This window comes from Sander lucioperca, chromosome 8, assembly GCF_008315115.2.
Source record: "Sander lucioperca isolate FBNREF2018 chromosome 8, SLUC_FBN_1.2, whole genome shotgun sequence".
NCBI classification, from domain to species: domain Eukaryota; kingdom Metazoa; phylum Chordata; class Actinopteri; order Perciformes; family Percidae; genus Sander; species Sander lucioperca.
In genome coordinates this window covers 33,161,216-33,178,556 of record NC_050180.1, presented here as the reverse complement: position 1 = coordinate 33,178,556, position 17,341 = coordinate 33,161,216, and the positions used below count along the sequence as shown (strand labels likewise).

General features: G+C 41.7%; 1 protein-coding gene across 3 annotated transcripts in view; it reads left to right on the top strand.

Annotated features, from left to right (window-relative positions):
• Window positions 1-1,101: 1,101 nt before the first annotated feature.
• satb2 (SATB homeobox 2) overlaps window positions 1,102-17,341 on the top strand; it is a 64,172-nt gene continuing 47,932 nt past the window's right edge. For 2 of the 3 annotated variants that reach the window (XM_031297285.2, XM_031297205.2), the window contains exons 1-2: window positions 1,102-1,896; window positions 15,328-15,543. In XM_031297285.2, the coding sequence (XP_031153145.1) occupies window positions 15,372-15,543 (172 nt within the window). In that variant the 5' untranslated portion in view covers window positions 1,102-1,896; window positions 15,328-15,371. The remainder of the gene's footprint in view (window positions 1,897-15,327; window positions 15,544-17,341) is intronic. The other variant, XM_031297155.2, reaches the window with a different exon arrangement.

The window sequence follows — 17,341 nt, the reverse complement described above, 5'->3', positions numbered from 1 at the left end:
CGCTGACTTCCTTATCAATCCTAATCTTCAGTCAAACCTGTGTGTGTGTGTGTGTGTGTGTGTGTGTGTGTGTCTGACAGTCTATAAGTATTTCTCTTTATCTTCAGTTTGAACATCTTTAAACATCAACTTCATTTTCAGACTCAGAAAAGGATTTAAGTTAAGTAACACTAACATGGAATTTGCCTTGGTTGTTGGTGCATACATAAACACATCGAACATGAATATGAAATAAACAATAAATACAGAAACAAATACGTACATGTAACTGTTAACATAACATTAAGAAAAATGAGTCGTATGGATTAGTGCAGGATGTGCAAAAAGGTTCTCTCTCTCACACACACGCACACGCACGCACGCACGCACACGCACACACACACACACACACACACACACACACACACACACACACACACACTGATGAGCTGGTCAGATGTGCGCGCTCGTGCAGCTGTTGCGCTGGATGAAGCAGGAGGAGTTCACTGACCATCCAGTGTGTCGCAGTCTCTCTGAATATTGACTTACAGGTTTATTATTATTATTATTATTATTAAGGGGCGCTGCTGTTATATTGAGGGCATTTAATAACGAGAGCGAAAGAGACGGGACTCGTTATTAGGCTACTTATTAACATGTATCAGTGCGTGGACTTCAACTCGGGCGGATTATCTGCGGGATGGCACTGACTAACGTGTGAAAGTATTAGAGGGAAGCTGATAAGTTAGTGCTGCGTGACGCAGAACCCATTCAACAAAGCGCTCTATCTTTTCTCTTTCTAATGTCAAGGTCCCTTTGATAGAGGGAAGATTCCAGTCAGATAGGATTACGCAACATGTTTATGTTGAATGGAGACAACATGAAGTCCAAACAGACATTATTTAAGCATCTGAAAGAAGGATTTAGTCCAGGATCCTCCCCCCCTTCCCTCCCATCTGGTAAGAATCGCCCTAAAGACATATTTACGAAAAAAGTAAAGTTTTGATGGACACTTTTATATCATGTTCTGCGTCCTATAGATCCGGCCCACAACACGCTTTCATGGGTCAGATTAGTTTTTTTTTTTGACGCCTCCTCTGCTCCCTCCCTCCCTTCTCTCTCTCTCTCTCTCTTTGTCTCTCCTCCCTTCTCTCCTCCCTCTATCAGTCAGTGCGCCCGTTGGCACAGGGACGATTGAAAGTGACACACTGATTAGAAACCGGTCCTTTTGCACCGATACATCCCGCTGTTACTGTAACTCACACTCCGGTGATTTGCTTTTCGGTCAGGTCCGCGTGTTGTGTCTCCCGGGTTGTCTGGTTTTTTGTTTTCCCGGCTGCGTCGCGTTATTTTTTGCGCAAAAGCTTTTTCTCTCTCTCTTTCTCTCTCTCTCACTCCGAGGATGAAGCCATGAGTTCAGAGGAAGGCAGACTTGTGGCACAGAGACGCGTTTTAAACTAAAAGGCGGACAAACGCGTAAAAAGGAAGAACGGAGGGGGGAAAGAATTCCATCTGCAACATCAAGTTTGTGAGTCGGACAGAAAGGTCTACGGCTTCAGGACAGACCCCTACCGGTGCTCACAAAGTCTCTCCCTCTCTACGCCTCTACGTCCCCACAGAGAGCATCCATCCGTCCACCTTTCCACTCTCTCCGCTGCTTTACGCGCTACCGTCGCCCCCTCTCTCTCTCTCTCTCTCTCTCTCCCTCCCAGTAACTATAACTTTTTTTCTCCTCTGTGGATCGGTCCGGTCTCCCAGACGAGTCCAGATTCAGCTCCCCGGGCCTCTTTTTTTACCAGCGTGATCCGCCGTGTATCCAGGAGCAGAACCACAGCTCAGCCCTGGATTCAATACTCCTGATCAATGGACAGAGCCTCCTCAGCGGCCAGCAGCGCTACAGACACACAGCCGTAAACAGTGAGTGGCTACAGACACACACACACACACACACACACACACACACACACACACACACACACACACACACACACACACACACACACACACACACACACACACACACACACACACACAGTTCTGCAGGTTCATCTGCACACCACAAATGCATCAAACTGCTAATTTACGATGAAGTGAATGTCAGTTATTTAAAAATAAATAAATAGTGATTCCGTTTCGTTGACATTGATCAGTACCAAACTTCAACTTTGGCTCAACGCCACTGTTCCTTTAGTTCATTCTATAAACCAACTATTATTATAATTTGTATAATGTTAATACTAATACTAGTTTGTGCTTGTATTGTCTTATAGGTCTAAAATATCTGACGTCCATCTACAATAATACTAGTTATTATTTTTCAAAATTAGCCAGTCGTTTTTCTATAATAATACAAACATTTTCTTGAAGATTTCTGTACAAATGGAGTCATATTTATTGAATTAACCCCCGCATGATCAATGTCAGCTTCTTTTACTATTAGTAGCCTTATTATTTTTTTTTTAGGAGTTGTATTCAGTATTTTTAAATACGCACAAGATGTATAGACACGTCAACACAATCCCGCATAAGTTATTAAAGAACTCAACCAGTTTATCAATATTGTGAGTTCAATATTTAAAGGGATCGTTGCTGCTATTTTTGGAGGCTTGGCAGGAAGTGTTTTGATTTATCGCAACACGTTCAGAATAATGTAGACCAAAACTCTATCACTGCAAGTTGTGTGTGTGTGTGTGTGTGTGTGTGTGTGTGTGTCTGTGTGTGTGTGTGTGTGTCTGTGTGTGTGTGTGTGTGCGCGCACGTTATTTTCAGAAAACAAATCTTCAAAATGCGTCACAACTTTTACCTTGTGACTTTTTTAACTTAGAAAAAAATAATAATTAATGAGCCGTTACTGTGAAAAGTGTCAGCGATGTTACTGTTTAACACGTGCAGAGTTTTAGTGTTAAATTCAAACTGCATAATCCCCGGTAAACGGGACAGATGATGAATACAACATAACGGGGGGAAACAGAGAGGTGTCCAACACGCTCCGGCTGTTGTTTTTACTTTCTTTTTTTTTCCGAGGGCCTTTTAACCTCTGAGACACACACACACACACACACACACACACACACACACACACACACACATGGGACAGTAGGCTAAAGACACGCCGCCTCGGAGCAAAGATACCGTCAGAGTGGGTGAAATAGTCAGAGAACATTCAGAAATTTGAATATCATAACGCTCTGGTCTGATCAGGGACTGTGGAGAAAATGTAGGCCTCCAGTCTGCTCTGCGTTGTCCCAAGAAACTGGAGCCAAAATGCGTTTTAAAATGAGAACCAGTCCTGCTGCAGACCGTCATGTCAGGAGCAATACGTTGTCCTGCACTAAACATGGAGAAATCAAACCCACATCCACATCGCATGGACCCTTTTTTACAATCAAGTGTGCACTTGTAGCCAGTGGTGTAGTCTACCTACGTGATACGCAGGTATACGCAGTATACCCACTAAGAAAGCTCCAGGATTTCCATATACCCACTTAAAAATGCGCAATGACACGCAACAACATACTTTCCATTATATTTTTGATATATTTTGAATTGTCATCTGTGTTTTCCTTCGCATAGGCTAAATAAAGGTATTTCCACCGTAAATTGGTGCATAAAAGTGGATCAGAATGAAGGAAATTAAGTCACAGTGCAGTATGCCCACTACAATTAGACTACACCACTGCTTGTAGCCAGGGTCCAAAATGAACGTTTTTTTTTGTCCACTAACCAAATAAAATGTTCACATTTTACCAGCCACTCAATAGATTGCCATTTGGCGTTTTTTTGGCTGGTGAGTGGAGCAAATCTACCAAGCACTTGCATATTTTAACCAGCATTTGGCGCTGGTAGATGGTGTTCATTTTGAACCCTGCTTGTACCTATTAACCCCCCCCCCCCCTCCCCCGTATACGCGTTCGGGCTGAACTTAAAAAAAAAAGGGTTAGTTTAAGTTTAGTTTTTTTAGAGAACCAGTCCTGTTAGCAGACCGTCGTGTCAGGACTTTGTCCTGCACTAAACATGAAGAAATCAAACCCACATCCATACATTTTTTTTTTTTTTTTACAATCAATTGTGCACTTGTAGCCCTATTTACATACTTCATGTTCGGTCTGAAGCTGCTTATTACTTTTAGTGGACCTGACTCGTGAACTCAAAATCAAATCACATGTGCCTTTTGGACACTTTAGACATGTAGCTAAATTGTGGACGTCTAAACTTCTACTCGTAATTGCTTTACACAGTTGTATTTCTTTTTATCAAATAGTTTTTTTTTTTCCATTTGGGAAAGTTTTCGGATCTGTCTGTGTTCTTATGATGGTGTTGCTCTCTTAGAAGTCATTGGAAGTGAGGGTCGTCCCCCAGTGATCTCCCCAGTGTAAATGAAGGTAGAATGAATACACGTTTCAAAGCGTCACATACGGGTCAGACGATTGGTTTATGTAACCTACAAGAAAGCAGAAAAGTTCATTTTTTTCCTTCTTCTCATTTATTAAATCGACCGTATTCCTTCTGCCTATTTCTCACTCTGACAGCAGCCTCAAACTAAAACCTGTCGTCCTCTCTGACCTTTTAAAAAAAAAAAAAACAGCAGACTGACTCATCTTTTCCAAAACCTCCAATCCAAACTGCGTTTATGCTTACACTCTTTTTCTTTTTCAAATTAAACGCGTGTGAAACGCCTGCTGCCGTTCACACACACACACACACACACACACACACACACACACACACACACACACACACACACACACACACACACACACACACACACACACACACACACACACACACACACATCTCTCTTATTCCTGAGGGGATTTCTAGTTTAGTTTAGTTTATTGGTTTACATATATACAAATACTACAGATTGACATACACATAATCAATATAAGATGTGATGGGGAGATGAAATAAAAAAAAAAACTCAGAGGGGCTTCTCCAATGTATAGTCCAATTAAGAAACTAAAATACTGAAAAGAAAAGAAAAGAGAGGAGGGGAAAAAAAAAAACAGCCCAAACTAAAATAACACACAATATCAATTCTCACCTGAGCAGGTAAAGTGTGGATGGAGAATTTGGAATCCGGATTCCTATTTAGAGCAGAAACGCAATTTACACATAGCAGTAATTAACAATGTTAATATAATTAAAATAGGCCTGATAATGAATTGAAAACATACTGACAGCACTGTGCACTAAACGCCACTGTCAATCACCTTCTCTTTCCCGCAGGCTACAATCACCAGCACTTTAGAAAGAATGATAGAAAAATAACATGAATACATCATTTTTTTTTTTTTTTTGTTTTTAAGCCAACCGCGAGGAAAAACGGATTCGTTTCAGCTGCTGTGATGGGAGAGTGCATGTGTGCAGCCGCTGCAGGTTTTCTGGCCTCCGTGTCTGCTTAAAGTTTGCGCACATGTTCCAAAAATAAAAAAAAGTTTTTGACTGGCCGCGCAAACTCTGTCAGGGCGTGAAAGGGTTCATGTGTAAAGAGTTTGCGTATCCAAAATAATAGAGAACTCATCTTCTCTTTGGCTTTCACTGAGCTGCAGAAGCTTTAAAATGTGCGCGAGGCTTTGAGGCTTTTTCCCTCATTCTGCCGCCAAGATGCGCGCATTATTTATGGTTTGCAATTTCATGCATATAACGAAGACTGTGGGCCTTTTTCTTTTTTTTCCTTTTTTTTTTTTTTTTTTTTGCTTCACTTTGCAGTTTTTTTTTAAGCATAGCTGAAATATTCTTGTTCCATTAGTCGTTCGTTTTCTAAATTCTGAAAGATTAATGTCACTTCATAGTCTCATAGTTATGACCAACAGTTTTAATCAGACACAATTAGACCAAGACATTCATAATTCAGATTCAGATTACTTATTTGTTCATTAGATTTACATCAAATAGAAATGTGTCTTTGGAACTGGCGTATCAGACAACACACACAACATTTACAACTTTTAATTCTTCAGTGACCCTCCTCCTCTTTTTCTTCCTGCCTCTGTGTGAACTCAGCTATCTGTTGACTGGAATAGGGCTGTGTCTGCGCTATTAAACAGCAGATTAGATAGTGGAGAAGCTCTGTGGGCACTAATGATGCTCCTCTCTGGCTGGCTGTGGGCGTCACTCACAGATCTCTATAATGTCTCATATTCAGCCTGCCTGGTGCATATTTTATTTCATCTGTGGCTCGCTGTGACTCTGGATGATAAATTCATGTCTTTTTAAAAAAAAAAAAAAAAAAATGGGACAGAGAAAACTCAGGCAAGTGTGCACTGAGACATAATCTTTCTGTGTTTTGCCCCACTCTGGTGAGGCTGGTGAGAGCTGTGGTGGATGGGTTTGGCATCTGTGTGTGTGTGTGTGTGTGTGTGTGTGTGTGTGTGTGTGTGTGTTACAGTAAAGTTTTCCCCTCTAAATGTGTGACAGTATAACAGGAACACCTCATGATATAATGCAGTTCAAGCGTCCCTGGACTACAGCATGTTGTGGCACTATTATTTTGTCCACACCCCCTGTACTGTATACATACATGCATGTGTCTTATTCGTCCCAGTGTGTGTGGCTGTACTCTGAGTCAGTGTGTGGTCCCTGGAAGTGTTAAAGCAGAGAGTCTGTGTAGCGTGCTGGCTGTGGTTTGTGTGGCTTAGTGTCTTTGTGTGTGTGTGTGTGTCTCTGTGTGTATGTATAGATGAGTGTGTTTAAGCATGCATCCTCTAACTGGAAGGGCGAGGCTATAAATGCTTGCTGTTAACTCTTCATCCCGTATTATCAAATGAGATGTTTACGAGGGAGCCAAACATGTTTGCCAGAAGGCCTTCGTCTCGCCCCCTCACCCTGGTTATTTTCCTCTGCGACTCTGTCTGTGTGTGTGTGTGTGTGTGTGTGCGGCCGAGTGTGTTTGCCGTAAAGGTCTGTCTTCCCCTCACACCAACTCTCCCCACATCAGAGTGTGACACATCTGATGGCCATAAACGCCAAATTCCACAATAATGTAACCTTCCCTAACAGCAATCATTTCTCATAAACGGCCACATGAAAAAAAAAACAAAAAAAAAACTTTTATGTTGTTCTCCATTTTGTTTTCAGACTTTAAAAAAACAAATTCTGATTACTTTTTGTGTGCTTCCTTCTTCTGGGGTTGTTTTTCTGGAAAGCATTTTAACACATCCCAGCTTCATTACGTCTGTCCCTCCCTGTGCATACATTGGTTTTGACAGCAGAGCTTTTAATATTGCTCCCCTCCTCCTCCTCCTCCTCCTCCTCCTCCTTCTCCTGCCTTCTTTTATCTGTGCTGCTGCAGAGCCAAGCATTAACCAATAGCTTGATAACCCTGCTATAAAAGTGGACGACCTATATCTGGATATTTTCCTACATAGGTGACGCCTCTCCGGTTCTTCCCTTGCTATCAGTGCTAATAATGCCCTCGCAGGTCACTCTCTCTCAGTCTGGTTTTGCATGTTAAAGGCACAACCCTTCATTAGCAGACATAGTATCTTAACGGTAGAAGAGATATCGGAGAGGCAGTTAGAGCAGCTCTGCCGTGGGAGAGGTTATTTGTGTTTCTTACTCACACTTTGAGATCCATTAGTTCCATACGTAGGACAGATTCAATGTGAGCCTGCTGTTCAGATGATTGCGTTCACTTTTCACCCACAGTTATCCCTCTCATACTTCTCTTTTGTTTTAAATCTCAGAGAGTAAGTGTGCGAGTTGCTGCTCTCTGTTTCCTGCACACTTATCACAATGGGATTACAGGGATGTAGTGTGTGTGTGTGTGTGTGTGTTTGTGTGTGTGCGTGCGTGCGTGCATGCGTGTGTGTGTGTGTGTGTAGGCAGGAGGCAACATAAAAACAGCTTTCTGTAGAGCATTTATTTTACTCTACCTGTTGCTTCCCCTAAATCTTTACATTTTGTTCTAGAGCTGCAAAGATGAATCGATTAGTTGTCAACTATTAACTGAAAAAAAGTACAAATTCTCTGATGTCAGCTTGTTAAATGTGGATATTTCTAGTGTCTTCTCTCCTCTGGGACAGTAAACTGAATATCTTTGAGTTGTGGACAAAACGAGACATTTGAGGACGTCATCTTGGGCTTTGGGAAACAATGATTGAATTTTTTTTTTTTTTACCATTTTGTAATATTTTATCGAAACGAATCGTTAGTTGTAGCCCTATTCCGTACACACGTTGCTTCATCTGAGGCCGAACATCCCAAAAAAATTACCCAAACTTTACAGGTGATGCAAAAATAAAAGCACAAGAGAGAGTGATGGAGATAAAAATACATTTAAAGTGTTCATATTATGTTTTCTCTTTCCTTTATTGTGTCATATATCTTTTTTGTGCACGTTATATGTTTACAAAGTGAAAAAGCCCAAAGTCCACCCCAAAGGGACTTACCATCTCCAACAGAAAACACTGTTCACAAACTGCTCCAAACAGCTCTATTGTAGTCCAGCCTTTACTTCAGAGACAAACGTGGTCACTTTGTAGTACACGTTATAATGCTCGCCTAGCTGCTAGCATGGCACGCCCTCATACTCTGCTTCTGACTGGCTAGTAGTCCTTACCTAGCTACTGTCAGGGCACGCCCTCATACTCTGCTTCTGACTGGCTAGTAGTCCTTACCTAGCTACTGAGCATGTGCGACTCCCAACAGAGATAGAACAGAAGTGAGATGTCTCACTCTGTAGCTAAAACAGAGAGCTCAACACACAGGGTGAAAAGAGGAGCTGCAGCAATGTGCAGTACAACTAAAATATGGTGTTTTTTGAAAATGAAACCATGTAAACTTATTCTGATATAACATCTTAATACAATTATGAAACTGAAAATGAGCATAATATGAGCACTTAAAAAAAAAAAAAAGCAGCTTTCATGGACCGTTTGAACCAGTCATTATACCATATGTCTTTGAAATGAATGGGACTAGCAATCAGTGTTTGTCAGCCGTCTGATTTGTAGAGTTTAGACTGGCTTTGAATTACACGTTAGCCTCTGTTTGTGTGTGTTTACGTCTTTGAGCTGGACATATTGTTTAGAGGTGTGTTTGTTGTCGTGTCCTATACTCTTCTATTTCTCTGGGTGTGTCTACATTTTTGCTCTGCAATCTTGTCTTTGGCTCTCGGTGTGTATTTGTTATGTCTAGAACGCGTAATAATGTGGAATTTGATAGTGGCTTATCATCAAAAACATGAGGTCGTCCCAGCATCAGACACGATGCGGGACAAACAGAGCAGAGTGGGGCTTTTATTTCTTTATATCTGACCGTCTTTAAAGCAGAAATATTTAAAGGTGAGATTGAGTTCTATTTTTATCGAAAAGACGGCAAATGATGAAGATATAGCAGCTCAGTTTCACTTTTATTGACGATTTATTCGACAGCTTTGAAAGGCAATATCTCAATAATTGATTATATTGTTTCTCTGAGAGGTGTGACGGTTGACCAGAGAAGCAATAAATTGGGAAATGCATCATGACCGCTCTTCTTATCAAAAACACATTACATGGTCTCCATAGCAAATATGTAACAGCTCCTCTTATCACTTCTTTATTAACTGCCCCAGCTATCACACGCCTTATCAAACAATGCAACACATATGGATTTAGGATGAAGAAGATAACCATCACAGTGTTTGAAGGCTGATATCAGGCCATGATTTAATGTGATGCACTGTATAGCGTCACACAGAGTGTTTAGAACAAAAGGTTATTGCTCAACACACCCGTAATAATTGCATAAAATAGATTAGCATTCATCAGTCTGTGGCTGTGGGCACGTCCGAGTCATTGTTTTATTTTGTTGTTTTTCGTGGCATTTTAGGCCTTTATTAGACAGGACAGCTTGAGATGTGAAACGGGAGAGAGAGGGAGAAGGACATGCAGCAAAGTTGCCGCAGGTTGAACCCGAACCCGCGGCCGCTGCGGTAAGGACTGAGCTTTTGTACATGGGGTGCACACTCAACCAGGTGAGCTATCCAGGCGCCCCCGCATCCAAGTTATTATTTACATCATTCATCACCTTTTTAAGGTGAAAAGAGAGACACTGGGATGTCAGTAGGGGCGGAGACAGACGTTTTAAACATTCGGGGCTCAGCCCAAACCTTTTTCCCCCTATTTATGGCAGCTATTTGCACTGTTTTTCAAGCCATTTGATAAAAGAATGCCTAAAAATCTGTACATCATTTGGGAAAAACATGAAAGTTGTCAAGGAAAGAAAAATCCTCCTGTTGAGCCTTCATCCTATTTTGTATCTGTTTGTTCTGTCTTCATCGTTCTACAACGAGAACACAACAAATGTTGAGCATGACTCATTTCTAGTCCTGCCCCTTTCAAAGAGGCAAAAAATTGTCTGATGTGTCTATTTTTTAAGTTGCATAACGAGGTAGGGTGGGAATTTGGCATAAATGGCATTACTAATCTTGAAACGTATTAGCAGAGTTAACACAACTTTTGCTCCATTTATTTGCCGGTCCAATCACAGAGACTGAAGGGAAATGACACCAAGTTAAAGTTATTTTATTTTATTTTGCACTAAATGCTTGCTCTTGGGGGAATTACTGGAATGGTTGGGTCTTTGTAAATTATAGTGTGGTCTAGACCTACTCTATCTGTAAAATGTCTCGAGATAACTCTTGTTATGATTTGATACTATAAATAAAATTGAACTGAATTGAATTAGAAGCCTACCCCTTGCAGTGGTGTAGTCTAATATATCATAGTGGGTATACTGTACTGTATATGTATATACTAGCCAGAATCTGCCTTTTGGGGGGGGGTATATCATAGTGGGGGGTCTGGGTGTCCTCCCCGAGGGAAGTTTTGAGCATCAACAACTTCATTTCCTTTATTCAGATCCACTTTTATGCACCAATTTACGGTGGAAATACCTTTATTTAGCCTATGTGAAGAAGGAAAACACAGATGACAATTCAAAATATATCAAAAATATAATGGAAAGTTTGTTGTTGCGTGTCATTGGGCATTTTTAAGAGGATATATGGAAATCCCGGAGCTTATTTAGTGGGTATACTGCGTATACCTGTGTATCACGCAGACTACACCACTGACCCCCTGGATGTAAGAACATGTATACAGGTTGTCAATGAATCCGTCTCATTTTGGTATGAATGGAAATATTCAGCACAAAGTACCAGCTACAGCACAGCGACAGGAAGTGATTAAAGTGGTGGGGGTGCATAAATGTTGTGTTTCACTTTATAAAAATTGCTGCACCCTCCCAGTGTTGGAAGTATTCAGATCCTTTATCTAAGTAAAAGTACCAATACCACGGTGTAAAGATCCATTACAAGTCAAACTCCTGGGTGATTAATGGGAAAGGAAAGAAGAACATCTGTTTTCATCTTTTGAACTTTTTTCCAGGGGCGGTTCTAGGATCAGACCTTTAAGGGGGCTCAGCCCGTAATGATAATGTGACACGGATACATACAATACAATAACGTAGCCTGGCTCTGCCCTCCTACGTACTTCCGCTCAATTTTCATTTTCCTTCAGTATGTTGTCTGGGTTTGCGGTATATTCGCGGGTTTTCTCCGGTCAAATCTTTACCGGTCCAATCAGTGAACAGAGGGAGTGGCTGAGAACGATGACGTTGAGGTTGTGCGCTAGTTTGAGTTGTAGTTCCGTAATGGTGGCGGAGAAAGATGCGAGTTGTTGTTGTTGAGTCGTTGTGCTGAATATCCAGAAGTTAAAGCCTGAGCAAGAACAATCTTTGCTGAGTTGTGTTGGTGGCCATGATGTTGTGGCCCTCCTCCCCACGGGGTTCGGGAAAAGTTCGATTTTCCAGCTCGCTCCGTTAGTGGTGAAGGGGATGGCGAACGCTAGCGATGCTAAGCCGACGTCACGACCAAACGTTAACGATTGGTTATGGCAGATCCAGAGTGGCTCTGGGCAGATCCAATAGATTTAAACTTCAACAGAGTACCCGCCTTCAAGGAAGTTAACACTTGTCAATGGAGAGTGGCCAGACTCTCTGGACCAATGAAAGAGAGTCTGGTAGGACCAGGCTAGTAATAACAACCAGTTTGACACAATGTTCTAACATTCAACAATTTTAGTTGCTTACGTTTCAATTTGGGTTCTAATCTGCGCCATGAAATGACCAACTTCTTCTCCGGGGACTACCAACGTTAAACTACACTCAGCCAAAGGCGGGAGTCCGGCACAACCACCTCTGATTGGCCAACACTATGTTTCTGTTAACCCTTTCCTTGACTGGGTTACAGGTGCGTAGCATCGGCGACAGCGACACAGGATATTAAACCTGTTTCAAGCCCTTTGAACCTGTAATAGTTTGTCCTCTGTCACTAACAGACAAGTTTGCAAACTCTAACTTGAAGCACTAAAATTGGTTTGAAAAAAAAACATGTTTTTAGTTTTTTATTATTATCATTTTTAGGGGGGCTGAGATGAAATGTAGGGGCCTAAATTGTACCCTCCTAAAAAGGGTCTAAAATCTGCAATGCTTTTTTCTAACATCTCCAACAAAATACAAATAACAAGAGACTTAAAAAAACCAAGAATGTTTGGGAACCACTTGACAATGTGTTGTATTTTGTAAATATATATAAAATCTTACTTACTTCTTACTACAACTTGACGTCAGATTCAGGCGGATGCGCTGGTCTCTGGTGATTGGCTAGGGAAAATGGAATTGCCCTCCCCCATGGAAATCATTTAGAGTGGAGGTAAACGTCAGACTGAAAATGGAAACAAAGTGTAACAAGTTGACAGAAATCTTGGTCAAAAATGATTTAACAACGTTACATTATTACAACTTGTCTAATTGTGTACCTCGTTGGGTCATAAAGACATATTTTTCATATTTATCAATGTACAGTATTTGTCAAGAATCATAACTTGTCCTACGAAGAATATTTAATATTATTACAACTGTGTTTACATTATCACATTCATTATCTGATACTTTGCCAGCTTTAACTTCTGGGTGCCAACAGGAGTTATAGTTATTAACAAATACATGAATAAACACTTTAACAATATGCTTCATGTGGCCGCACGTGACCTGCTGATCATTCGACGTGACAATACTCACTGTTGTCGAGGTGGGACGACTTATCTGAGCGAGGGTTGACAAACGAAATACTGTACACATTGCGTTATCATTCTTTATCTCTTGGGTCAAATACCAAATGAAATGTAATTGAAGCAGGATGTGCTCAGAGATTAGATGATGCTGGGAAACTGTGATTGTGTGTGTGTGTATGTGTGTGTGTGTGTGTGTGTGTGTGTGTGTGTGTCTGTGTGTGTGTGTGTGTCACAGTCTGTATGTATGAGCACTAGGTATTTCTCTATTATGTTATTTCTTCAGTTTGAACTCTTTAACCATCAGCTTCATATTCAGAATTAGAAAAGGATTTATTGCCAAGTAAATAGCACTTACAAGGAATTTGTAAGTGTGTGTGTGTGTGTGTGTGTGTGTGTGTGTGTGTGGTTAGATGGTGAGATGTCGGCGAGGCCAGGTCTTGATAGGGATCAGTAGCGGGGGGAAGCTGCAGCAGGTTGGGACCCGTCGGTGATAACGACAGATTCTTTCGGAGGATTATCTTTTAAATAAGAAAATTAAACCGTCTTAGTTTCGGCCTCTCTAGTCCGTCACACTTTCACAAGGCAGGTCAAGTTCCACTTATCATCCTGCTGAAGAGCACACTGGATGGAAACTGCAGCTGACAGCAGCCAGTGAATGTCTCTCCATGTTCTGTCATATTTACTTGTTCTTTTATTGTAGCTACAACATAGTTAGCGGTTAGATTTATTTGCAAAGCTCCCTTTTTTCCTCAGCAAGCCTCACATTGTGAATTATAGCTAACACTGTACTCACATTTAAACTCATTGCTTTCCACTAAGTGCAACCCTTTGAAATTGTTTTCTTCCTCTCCCTCTTTTTTTTTTTTTTTTTTTTTTTTTTTAAATCAAAACCACTTTTATTAAACTCTGCCTCTTAATTTGTCTGGCCTCTTTGCCTCCCACACTTTTTAATCACGCCAAAGCTAATGTTTTTTAATTTATTATACATTTTCTTTTTAAGCTCTTAATACTTCTCAGATTTAAAGTTTTCGTTCTGTGTGTGGTGGGTGTTTTTAGCTATGGTGTTGTTGTGAAAGAAGAGTCGAAGGTAGAGGAAAGGCGTGAGGGGAAGAGAAAGAGGAGGGAGACAAGAGAGCTACGCCACACAAAACATTGTCTTTTGTTCAGATTTACGACAGCCGGAGCAGTGAAAGCTGCCGAAATAAGCGAGAGAGGGGAGGGTGCAGTTTCTAATCAAGCGCGGTGGAAAATGCCACACTCAAACAATAACCATGGATTCTCCCTCTCATTTGTTCTGGTGGATAGCTGGCCAATGTCCCGCCGTACAGAAACCTTCTGTGTTTTTCCACTCCAAATCTGCTCACTAACTTGATTTTCATACTTGCTCTCTTCATCATTTTTCTTTCCACTTTTCTAATCTCTCTCTCTCTCTCTCTTTCTCTCTCTCTCTCTCGTCACCCGAGGGTCACACATGCTGGCAGATATTGTCCAGGGGCTCGTGTGCAAATAAAAGCAGTGCATTTGGCCAGAGCGAGCTGGCTGCTCTTTCACGCGTTGGCGTGCGTCCGTCCTGTCTGGCCTGTCAGCGTTTCTAATGGCATCACTCTATATGAGACGTTTGGCTGACGCTCCCTTATCAGGGGACACCGACCCACCAGGCTCACGCTCTCATAAATGTGTGTGTGTACATATATGTACTCGACATATTAAACACACAAGTGCTCCTACGCTGTCACCGTCTAGTTTACACTCCCAACAAACACTGATAAAGGACTGTCTCTCTCTCTCTCTCTCTCTCTCTCTCTCCATTGTCTTCTCCTGTCTCTATTTGTCTCTGTTTTTCAAATCTTTAATTAAATCTAACACACTTGCCATTTTTTTGGCCACTCAAAGGATCCATCTGGTGTTATTTTTTGTTTTTCTTATTGTCAACAAATTCCATGAAAAGACCCAAACCAAGAAGACATAAATCTTTTAAAAGATGGGTCTCAAATATAAAGTTTCATAAAAAAATTAAATAAAATAAAAGGTTAAGTTATGTCCCAAAACAGCTGGTCACTGTAGTTTTAGCAAACGTTACTCAACCAGGAGAAAATACTGCATTTGTTGGGGACAATTTCCACCTGCGTATTAATACACTTTTACAAATAGTTGCTGGTTTCGGTCTTTTCATTGGATTTGTTGATAATAAAAAAATGAATAGCATCAACCTTAACAGTTGAATTCTATTGACTTTTAACAATGCCTACCTCTCAAAAAAACAAACATTTCCCTTACATGTTTCCAGACTCGTTCTCTCTGGCTGGAGCTCCTCTGGGGATCTGGAGGAGGATGGAGCGAGGAGGGGAGAGTCCCATCACTCAGGACAGTCCTGAGCGGAGGGGAGGCAGCCCGGACCTCAGCGGCCTCCCGCCGCCGGGGAAGAAGGGCCGGTTGGAGCTCAATGGGAGCCCCACTGGGCCACGCGTACGCCACAACGGAGCCCCACTGAGACCCTTAGGAGGTGAGCAAACATGTTGATCAAGACAGAAACGTTTATTTATTGTATGAAGAGATTCATTTTAAAGCCACACACTCAATATCAGTGGGTTTCCATCCACGAAAATAACAGATGTGTGTGAAACGATGAGGAGATTGTAACCTTCCTCACATTAAAGTAACTATATGTAACTTTTTAATGTTTCTGAAGCTCTGTCATTTTTCATACAAGGGTCTTAAATGACCTGTAACAGCAAACGAGACTAAGGACCCTATTTTAACGATCTGAGCGCATGGCGTGAAGTGCCTGGCGCAGGTGCGTTTAGGGAGTGTCCCAATTCACTTTTGCTAGTTTGACGGCGGGAAAAAGGGTCCGTGCGCCAGGCGCATGGTTCAAAAGGGTTGTACTTAGTGTCTTCATTAATCATAGGTGGGTTTTGGGTGTAATATGCAATAAACCAATCAGAGATCATCTCCCATTCACTTTAAAAGTTGGGCGCGTTTGGACCTTGGAGCATTGCTATTATGATGGAGGATTTGCACCGTAATATTTTTATTTGCTGTGCACAAGCCTAGGCACATTTTACTAATTCGCTGTTAAAATAACAATGAAATGCTGCGCTATTGACTTTAGACCAGGTTTTTGTTGGTCAATGGCACGATCACTTCCCGCTGCCTCAAGATGGCAATACGCCAAGAATGCACCTGAACACACCTCCCTATAAGACCAGCACGCCCATGGGCGCACAGATGGGTGCAGGTGCATTTGCTATTTAAACGATGCGGGCGCTGGACGGGAAATTGACAACTGCGTCGGTCTTAAACTAGCAAAGACACTTGTGTTGGGCTTTGCGCTGCACCGGGTGCAAGATAGGGCCCTAACAGTGAAAAGAACGCTCTTTTTATATAGTTTTTGGTAAGGCCTTTGCCCGGGTTCGATTTTTCCCGCAAAGTCACAGAATGATTTGCGGCAGGTAGATGGCGCTACAGTTACACATTCGGATGGGTCGCAGATTTCTTTGTAACACCGGAAAAGCCTGTGTTAGCATAGCCAGCCTTTTGAGCCAGGTAAAAGGTAGCAGGATGTGTCTTTATATAGGCCTAATTGTATTTTAATGTTATTTTAGAAGTTATCTGCTGTATTTATGGCTGATACTGGGGCAGGGCCATCACAGGAAAGAAGAAAATTAAATGAAGAACAACTAAAAGCTAAAAGGGAAAGTGAAAGACAAAAGGCGATAAATGATGATTCAAACCGACCCTGAATTGTCCCTCAGGTATGCAATATGTCTATTTCATTCATAAAATAACTTTAGATTGCGCAATGTGGTTGTACGTCAGTAGCCAACATTAAATTATGTCCCCCTTCCATTTAGCGCGGACGTTTTATTCCTTTTACTCCGTGTTTGTGTTGGCCTACTATTTTATTTTCCCTTGTTCACCTGTAACGTTACTTGTGTAAAGCGTCCGTGCGTTTCATGAAATGCGCTGTATTAATTGTTGGTTTCTACTACAATCTCTTAAAGGTGCTCTAAGCGATGTCAAGCGTTTTTTAGGCTACAACATTTTTTGTCACATACAGCAAACATCTCCTCACTATCCGCTAGCTGCCTGTCCCCTGAACACACTGTAAAAAAACGCGGTCTCTGTAGACAGCCCAGGCTCCACAAACGGCAACAAAAACAAACTGCGCCAACCTGCACCACCAAACATAACAAACAGTCTTCCAGCGTTCCAGCGAATAACCGACAAGAAGGATTTGGGGGTGGGGGTTGGGGGGTTAGTGCGCGGAAGGGAGGGGGAGGGGACGGGATGAGGAGGAG